This window comes from Heteronotia binoei, chromosome 2 (genome assembly GCF_032191835.1).
Source record: "Heteronotia binoei isolate CCM8104 ecotype False Entrance Well chromosome 2, APGP_CSIRO_Hbin_v1, whole genome shotgun sequence".
Lineage (NCBI taxonomy): Eukaryota > Metazoa > Chordata > Lepidosauria > Squamata > Gekkonidae > Heteronotia > Heteronotia binoei.
Genome location: NC_083224.1, coordinates 84146471 through 84155110, shown reverse-complemented (window position 1 = coordinate 84155110; position 8640 = coordinate 84146471). Strand labels below are relative to the sequence as shown.

Genomic DNA, 8640 nt, shown 5'->3' with positions numbered 1-8640 from the left:
CACAAGTTCTTGCAGAGCTGTTCCTCTAAAGAGCAGTTTCTGTTAGAACTCTCTCAGCTCTACCTACTTCACAGGGTGCCTGTTGTGGGGAAGGGAAAGGAAATTGTAAACTGCTCTGAGACTCCTTTGGGTAGTGAAGGGCAGGGTATAATTCCAATATCTCCTTCCTCTAAATATGGTAATTCCCACAACTGATAAGAGGCTAGGGTAAAATTCTCTCTTCCCTGATGAGTCACTTACAGAACAGGCTCCCTTTTTAATTCAAATTAATTTTTTCCAGTGTTTGGTTTGATCAGACAAGAAGCAATGAGCTCAGTAACATCATTTAGTAATGTTGTGCAACATACTGCTCTTCCAGGATCTGTCTTTGAGCAACATTTCCAGAAAGGACAAGGAAGACTTCAGCAGAATGAGGAAAGAATGGCCCCAAGACAGAAAGTGTACCAACAACTAGTGCCAGGTCCACCTGTCCCCACCCCACAGACAAATGGAAGCCACTGCCGTCCACTGCCAATCACAGCCTTATTTGCATTCATCAGGATTCAAAACTTGAACACCTGAGATCTGTCCATGATGCCATCTTACTTCTCATTATATCTTGAGGCTCATCTATTATATTTAAAAAGAAACACTGGGAGTTTGCAGCTAAACCAACACTTCACCCCTCCTCCATCAGGCTTCAAAAAAGTTGAATAACTGAAGGATACAATCAGTGAAATTGACATCCATTTATTATACACTACACACACCAACAGCAGCAGATTTCTACTGAGGCGGCTGACCACGTCCACGCCCAAATCCACCTCTCTGCAAATTGAAAAAGAAATAGACACAGATTATAAGCACATCCATAACTACTAAACCAAAATCTGTCTGTGACCTGCCTCCTTAATGTCTGTATACCTCTTGTCTCAGAAGCCAAACAGTAGAGCTCTAAGATGGATAGAGTGGAGTGGGGAGCCAGTTTGGTGTAGTGCTTAAGTGCATGGACTCTTATCTGGGAGAACCGGGTTTGATTTCCCACTCCTCCACTTGCACCTGCTGGAATGGCCTTGGGTTAGCCATAGCTCTGGCAGAGGTTGTCCTTGAAAGGGCAGCTGCTGTGAGAGCCCTCTCAGTCCCACCCACCTCATAGGGTGTTTGTGGTGGGGGGAGAAGATATAGGAAATTGTAAGCCGCTCTGAGTCTCTGATTCAGAGAGAAGGGCGGGGTACAAATCTGCAGTTCTTCTTTTAATGTTACAAGGGTTACATTACAGCAAATACTGGAGTTTACTGGGACACAAAGAGACTACTAAGGAACTGCTTTAGCAAGCAAGATTTGAGAATACAGGAGAAAAGCAGTATGACATAGCTCCAGCATTTGAAATTTCAGCCTCTAAGCACAGGGTAACTTTCAGTGAGGGTCTTTAAATACAAAATTCTCAAGCTGGAACTGTAGAGGTATGCATTTCAAAAGACTGAATGCATCACATGTAAAAGGTGTTTTCAGCACTGAGTTGGCAGGGGAAGACATTTTGTACAGGGATCAATTCATAACTTCTACAAGGTGCACTGTGACAATGCAGGAAAAACACATGGGAAGTTAGCTAGCACAAAAGCAGCAATGGAGATTTCTCTCTATACGCACACACAGAAAGCAGAATCTTATGTTCCACACTTCTACTGCTACATCCACTTTTTAGTCCATTTCTTTTGCTTAAAAAATACAGAAATCCTGTATTGCCATTTCACCCAGTACAAAATCACAGCACATCAACAGCCTTCTGTGCTCACCGTTAAGTTATATCTGTGTCAGCATTTCCAACTGTGTTAGTGATATGCATCCAAGCCTGAAAAGTAGCTGGATGCATCCTTTAATGTGTGTCTGGGACCACCATTAGTGGCATGTGCCCAATTACTGACAAGTACACTTTCGCTGTGGTCTGTCCCATCCTGGTTGCCCCTTGACTTTTATTCTGAGTGCATACTAAATTGAATGAGATAATTACCTATTTTTCGGTCCATTGGACGCTCCGGACCATTAGACGCAGGTGCCTGGCTGGCAGACAAGGGCGAGATCACTCCCTCCACCCCCACCGCAAACCCAGCACTTCGCAGTGAGCGATCTCGCCGCTTGTCTCCCAGCCAGGCACGCAGGCGCTGGCGTGCTTCCCCCGCGCCTGCATGCCTGGCTGGGAGACAAGCAGCGAGATCGCTCCCTGCAAAGTGCTGGGTTTGCGGTGGGGTCGGAGGAAGCGATCTCGCAGCTTGTCTCCCAGCCAGGCATGCAGGCACGGAAAAAGCATGCCACCCCCTCTGCAAACCCAGCGCTTCGTGAAGCACTGGGTTTGCAGAGGGGGGGGGGGGTGCTTCCTCTGTGCCTGGCTTCAGCTTTTGCTTATAGCAAGGGCTGGGATCCCAGCCCTTGCTATAAGCAGCAACTGAAGCCAGGCAGACAGGAATAGAGGAAGCACCCCCCCCCCCTCTGCAAACGCAGCGCTTCGGGAAGCGCTGCGCTTGCAGAGGGGGGGGTGTGTGCTTCCTCTGTTCCTGGCTTCAGCTTCTGCTTATAGCAAGGGCTGGGATCCCAGCCCTTGCTATAAGCAGCAACTGAAGCCAGGCAGACAGGAATAGAGGAAGCACCCCCCCCCTCCGCAAACACAGCGCTTCGGGAAGCGCTGCGTTTGCGGGGGGGGGGGGTGATTCCTCTGTTCCTGGCTTCAGCTTCTGCTTATAGCAAGGGCTGGGATCCCAGCCCTTGCTATAAGCAGCAACTGAAGCCAGGCAGACAGGAATAGAGGAAGCACCCCCCCCTTCCGCAAACGCAGCGCTTCACCAAGCGCTGTGTTTGCGGAGGGGGGGTGTGTGATTCCTCTGTGCCTGGCTTCAGCTTCTGCTGATAGCAAGGGCTGGGATCGGAGGCTTGGCTGCCTCCGAACCCAGCCCTTGCTATCAGCAGAAGCTGAAGCCAGGCAGACAGGGACAGAGGAAGCACCCGCCCCCTCCGCAAACCCAGCGCTTCGCAAGCGCTGGCTGTGGAGGGGGCGGCGTGCTTTCTCCCTGCTTGCCTGCCTGGCTTCAGCGCTGATGCTTAAAGCAAGCGCTGGGATCGGAGGGCGGAGGGAGCGATCCTGGCGCTTGCTGTAAGCGTCAGAGCTGGAGCCAGGCAGACAGGGGCGGGAAGCGCCAGGACAAAGGCAGCGGATCACCCCCCCCCCCCGGGAGGAAGGTACGTATGGTACCTTCGCTCCATAAGACGCACACACTTTTCCCCCCACTTTTTTGGGAGGAAAAAGTGCGTCTTATGGTGCAAAAAATATGGTATTTTACTAGCATGCAATCCAGGTGGTATAAACAGAACTGTAGAATGCACACACTTGACCGTATAATAGCTGGGCCAGATAGGCAATTTCAGGAGACATAAGAGCACTATTTCCTCCAGAATATTCCCTTGCATTTGTACAAGTCTAAATATTTCACATGACAATACTTACAAACTGAAATTCAGTAGCCGCACCAGCACCAGCTTCAGCTTTCTTGTCAGCACCAGCTGGGAAAAGAAAACATTATTTGGAAGGAGCTTGTCTATATCACACTGTGCTTCTAAAGCAGTAGCTCCCAACCTTTTTGGCACCAGTGATCGGTATCATGAAAGACAATTTTTCCACGAACTGGGGGGGGGGGGGGGGCAGCACTCGGGGTTTTTGCCCCCCCTCACTGGGTTTTTTTGCCCCTGCCCCCATGGGGGCCTTTAAATGGGGTATGTGTAATTGGAGTTGTTTCTGCCACCTCCCTGCTCCCCTGCAAGGGGAGGCAGCTTCGGAGTGAGGCTGCACTGCCTCTTTTGTCTGCCCACGTCCTGTACAGTGGGAGCTATACAGCACCTGTGCCTCACTCCGCAGCCCAGTTGCTAGCAGGCTACAGACCCGGCCCGGTCTGCGGCCTGGTGGTTGGGGACCCCTGCTCTAAAGAGCTGAAAAGTTTTTTTCATTATTTTATCTGGTTAAAAGACCAGCCAAAATTTGTATCATCTTTGACAACATAAAGCCCAATGGTAATACAGAAAAAACAGATTTGTCAATCTACTATTTTGACCATGATTTCAGCACTTACGAGGAGCAGCACTACGTCTATATGTGTCCCGGTCAGCTTCACCACGGGTAAGGCGAGCAGGACGCTCACCCTCCAATCCTGAAATCAGAATGGCACAATTAAAGTTTCTTAAAAGTGGTCTGCAACAATACAATAAAAATGCACAATCAATCTGGGAGTCTTGCCAAATATGACTACGCTAAATTATTATTCAAAGTTTCCAGAAGCATTTACAAGAAAAATAATACTTCAAAGAGTTAGACAGCTAAATTGTGCCATAATAAAATTTCATGTCAACGACTTAATTAAAATAACCATAAACCACCACACAGTCCAACCTAAGTTCTTTGGCCTGCATCTCCCACAACTGCCCTTCTTCACAAATAGCAGAATGCACATGCTTGCACAAAGGAGGTCAATGCACAGAAAAGTTGTCAGAATAAACGGGGAGGGGGTGGGGGGGGGAACCAACCATATATACCACCGGGAGGGGGTGGGGGGGGGAACCAACCATATATACCACCCTGAACTCCTTGGAGAAGGAGATTGAGTTGAATAATCATGCCTGTACAAAACTGTGTACATACTGGCTACCTATTACTTAAATGGAAATCTAAAAAGGAGAATGATATTACATTATTTAATTAACCATAGTAATGGAATTAATGGTACAGTGATGATGCAACATTCTTTTAAAAAGCCATACCAGAAGGGCCAAAATCTGCCATCAGACCGAAACAAAAACCTTTATGAAAGCCATGTTACATCATAGTGAATTTGAAAACATTACAAGGCGACTCTAATTCAGAGGTGGCCAAACTGTGGCTTTGGAGCCACATGTGGCTCTTTCACACATATTATGTGGCTCTTGAAGCCCTCAACACCCCATCAGCTAACTTGGAAAAGGCATTTCTCTCTTTAAATCACTTCTCCAAGCCAAGCCAGCCAGCAGCTTGGAGAATGCATTTAAAGTTGCTTTCTTCCCTCTCTCCCTGTCTTGCGGCTCTCAAACATCTAATGTTTATTCTATGTGGTTCTTATGTTAAGCAAGTTCGGGCATCTCTGCCCTAAGCAAACCAAAACATGTCTCTCCTTTAAAAAACAATATTAATCTTTTAAAAAGACTCATGGAGGATAAATGGCTACTAGCCATTTTCAGAGGCAGTAAACATCAGAATAGAAGGCAACATCTGGGAAAGCCTTGGCCTTTATGCAGTTTGTTGGCTCTCCAAAGCAACTGGTTGGGCTCTGTGTGAAACAAGATGTTGGACTAGATGGACTACTAGACTGATTCAGCAGGGCTCTGCTGTATCACAACTATACTCACCAAGACCAATACTGTAGATAAAATAAAAGCATTGGAGGCCAAGATTACCACCTGGAAGCGGGGGAGTAAAGTTCTCCTTGATGAAACACAGAAGCGCTACAAACATCACCCTAATGGATCCAAGCATTATATGGGGTTGCAGCAATGATTGTAAGCGATCCATCCTTACTTTGTGATTCCATTACTGATGCAAGAGCATCTAATAGTAATAAGAATTCACTGGGTTGGATCCAAAGGACCTGCTCTGCTAACAGTAGTGTCTTCCAGGCTGTTGGAACACACCTCTGCCACCACAAGAAGGCTCCAGTATATAGAAAGAGAACCTTTGGATCCAACCCATTGTACTTAGCAGTGTTCATAAACTATCCAGTTTGTAAATGCAAATATTCACGTCATCCAAAAAGAATGACACGAAAATATGAAACATACATATCATTAGGAATTTAGTCTGGGGGAAATACTATCATGGTTTGAACCGCATATGGTTCCAACACCTGAGCAAATAGTTTCCCCTCAAACGTAGGCATTAATCTGACTATGAAGCAGTTTTCTGCAATGGGGGGGGGGGGCGGACATATTCCATGTCAATCATCAGAAAAGAAGATTACCTCTGGAAAGTTAGGGTTGATACAAACCCCAAGTTAAGCTCCTTCACAATACTATCTTTCTTAACTTTGCTTCAGTGAAATATAGCTTCCTCGGATATGTACAAGTGACAAGGTTGTTCTCAGCCCAGGAGAGGTTATAATCAATCCCATTTTTCTTCAATGCTAAGTCTAAAAAATATAGTTTGGAGTAGCATATTGGGAGGTCTTCCACAAGTGCCACCAGCAGATGCTTAGAAAATGTGAACTGAATCAGCACGGACTTGTCCTGATGCCAAGAACCTAATAATCTGTGAGTACAAATGTAGCTATAACTCAATGAAGGCCACCAACGAAGAGTTGCTTCTCCCCACCGTCAGTCTGTGACACTGCAGATGAGCACAGCTTTTTTCGAGGAGAAATGCACAGGAATGCAGTTCTGGCAGGCATGGTGTTGGGGTGTGGCCTAATATGCAAATTAGTTCCTGCTGGGCTTTTTCTGCCAAAAACAACCCCTACAGGTGAGTATGCTTGCTATCAAGCACTCCCTTTGCAACTTGCTCATGCGTTTTCCCAACAGCTGCCCTACCTTATGGAGCCCCTTCATCAGCAACATTCAGGAGGACCTCTAAGGTACTGCTCTTTTGCAAAGCTATTTGCTGACTTGGGGTTATGGCTGCTAGAAAGTGCATTCAGATCTATGTGCTGGCTTTTATTTGTTTACTAGTGCTTTATATTTTACACTAAGCTGCATGTAGTGTCTATTTGTTATGATATTGGTGTAATATACTGTTCATTTAATCAACTAATGTTAAAGTACTTGGAAAATGCCTTGTGCTCTAGAGAAATGCAAAGTATAAACATTTTAAATACATATATTCTAGCATAACAATCATAAATTGAGCAGCAAATTTTAGAGTATGACCCTAAACATGATTATATTAACATACACAAGTACATCCCTACTTGCAATTCTTCCTCTGAAAATAAAACACAGCCCAGAGATTATGTCAATAGCACATCTAGACAAGCACTGTTGGATCTCACCAAAAACTCAAAACCATTTAAGTCACTTGAGAGCTACCAGTGGCTGTTTCACATGCCATCTACAGCTTTTCTGAGCACCATTCCCCAGGTTAGTATCTCTCCCATGTTTCATAAAAGCAGGCAAGGTTCTTGCCTGGTAGGACCTGTAGTTAGCAAGTGGTCCCAACCTTAAAACTGCTGCTGCTGTAAAAAGTTGCAAGCCTCCCTGAAGTGCAGGCCTCACACTGGGGATGGTTCTAAACATAGCTTTTTTGGCTGAGGCTAACTCCAAATGTAGCCCTTCCCAATCCATACAGTGAGTACCACTAAGTGAAATGTCATTTTTCCCAGCCAGTGCTTACCTTTGGGCCGCGGTCTGCCAGTTTCAGGACGGCTGCGACGTAAGGTGGCAGGCACAATTTCAGGTGGCAGATGGAGATAATCCCGCAGATACTGGATGCCTTCATTGGTCAGATACCAGTAGAAATGCCTCCATGCAAACTGCTCCTTGACGTAGCCACGAGATTTTAGTGACTAGAAAACAGACTGTAGGTTACTCAGCAAGTCTCAACAGGTGCATGAAGCAGTAACACAAGAAAAGCTTTCATACTGAATACCCAACTATGCACTGAAGATGAATTTTAAAAAGTAATCAAATTCACACAGAGTATGGGGCATACCAAGCAGATACATGGCATTGTAAAGTCACCACACATGCTTAGACACCAAATCCCTTTCAATAGCAAGAAAGTGAGACTGCCTTGCCTTTCTTGTCTCCCCTACCTGCATTGCTTTCATGACATGGAGATTGGGTACATTTTTGTCTGCCAGCTCTGGGTGCTTCGGCATGTGAACATCCTTCTTGGCTACCATCACTCCCTCCTTAAAAAGGAGCTCATAAATGGCAATGCGGTTCTTTTTAGGCATCAACATCTACAAGAAATACAAATTAAGATGTCAGCAGTAGCTTCTTCAGTCCTAACAAGCCCCCAAGTTGTATCAAGAAAGGCTGCATCATACAATCCAATACACTCGTTTCACACACACACAAGCCAAAACAGTGAGCAGCATTTTATTTATTTACATTATTTTTTCCTAAGGATTCGAAGCAATTACACATAGCAAGTCAAAGCAGCCCACAAAGCTCAAAGTAAAATGCTGTGTACCCTTACAAATATAAAGAGCATATTGTATGTGTAAAATTCTTTATATGTTACCAATAGTCAAAGGAGCAGCAGCCCCTGCCAGCAACCACAAGAAAGCAGTTTAAAATTGATTGCAAAAGCTAATGAAGTTTCATTGTTAGCAGTACCTATACCCAAAGACCCTTACATCGTTTGAAAATGCAAGTCTAGTGTGCTGATGTCATGGTTAAATACTGTTCGACTAGGATTTGGGGAAACCAGTTTCAAAACCTCACTCTATGTGAGTAAGAGAATTTGGAGCAGTTACTCTGTTTGAGGCGAACATATCTCAGGTTGTTGTCAGGAGAAGAAAACAGAAGATGAACGAATGATTGTTATAAAACCCCGTTGGGGGAGAAAAGCATGGTATAAATACAATTATCAGACAAGCACATAATGCAATCAATCACCCTGATATTGTGCACAAAGAAAGACATAACACAAAG

General features: G+C 45.3%; 1 protein-coding gene across 1 annotated transcript; it reads right to left on the bottom strand.

Annotated features, from left to right (window-relative positions):
* Positions 1 to 713: 713 nt before the first annotated feature.
* Positions 714 to 8011, bottom strand: RPS10 (ribosomal protein S10). Its single transcript, XM_060231481.1, has 5 exons — positions 7794 to 8011; positions 7373 to 7544; positions 4095 to 4172; positions 3476 to 3531; positions 714 to 807 (listed from the first exon to the last, which is right to left on the bottom strand). Exons 1-5 carry the CDS (start codon positions 7941 to 7943, stop codon positions 766 to 768), a joined length of 498 nt encoding a protein of 165 aa, XP_060087464.1. The 5' UTR covers positions 7944 to 8011; the 3' UTR covers positions 714 to 765.
* Positions 8012 to 8640: the final 629 nt, after the last annotated feature.

Excerpts from the sequence above, each read along its gene's own strand:
- RPS10 (XM_060231481.1), bottom strand. The coding sequence starts at position 7,943 with ATGTTGATGCCTAAAAAGAACCGCATTGCCATTTATGAGCTCCTTTTT. Across the intron at positions 4,173-7,372 it reads TGGCAGACCGCGGCCCAAAG|GATTGGAGGGTGAGCGTCCT; the intron begins GTAAGCACTGGC and ends TTCTGATTTCAG. Across the intron at positions 3,532-4,094 it reads TAGACGTAGTGCTGCTCCTC|CTGGTGCTGACAAGAAAGCT; the intron begins GTAAGTGCTGAA and ends TTCTTTTCCCAG.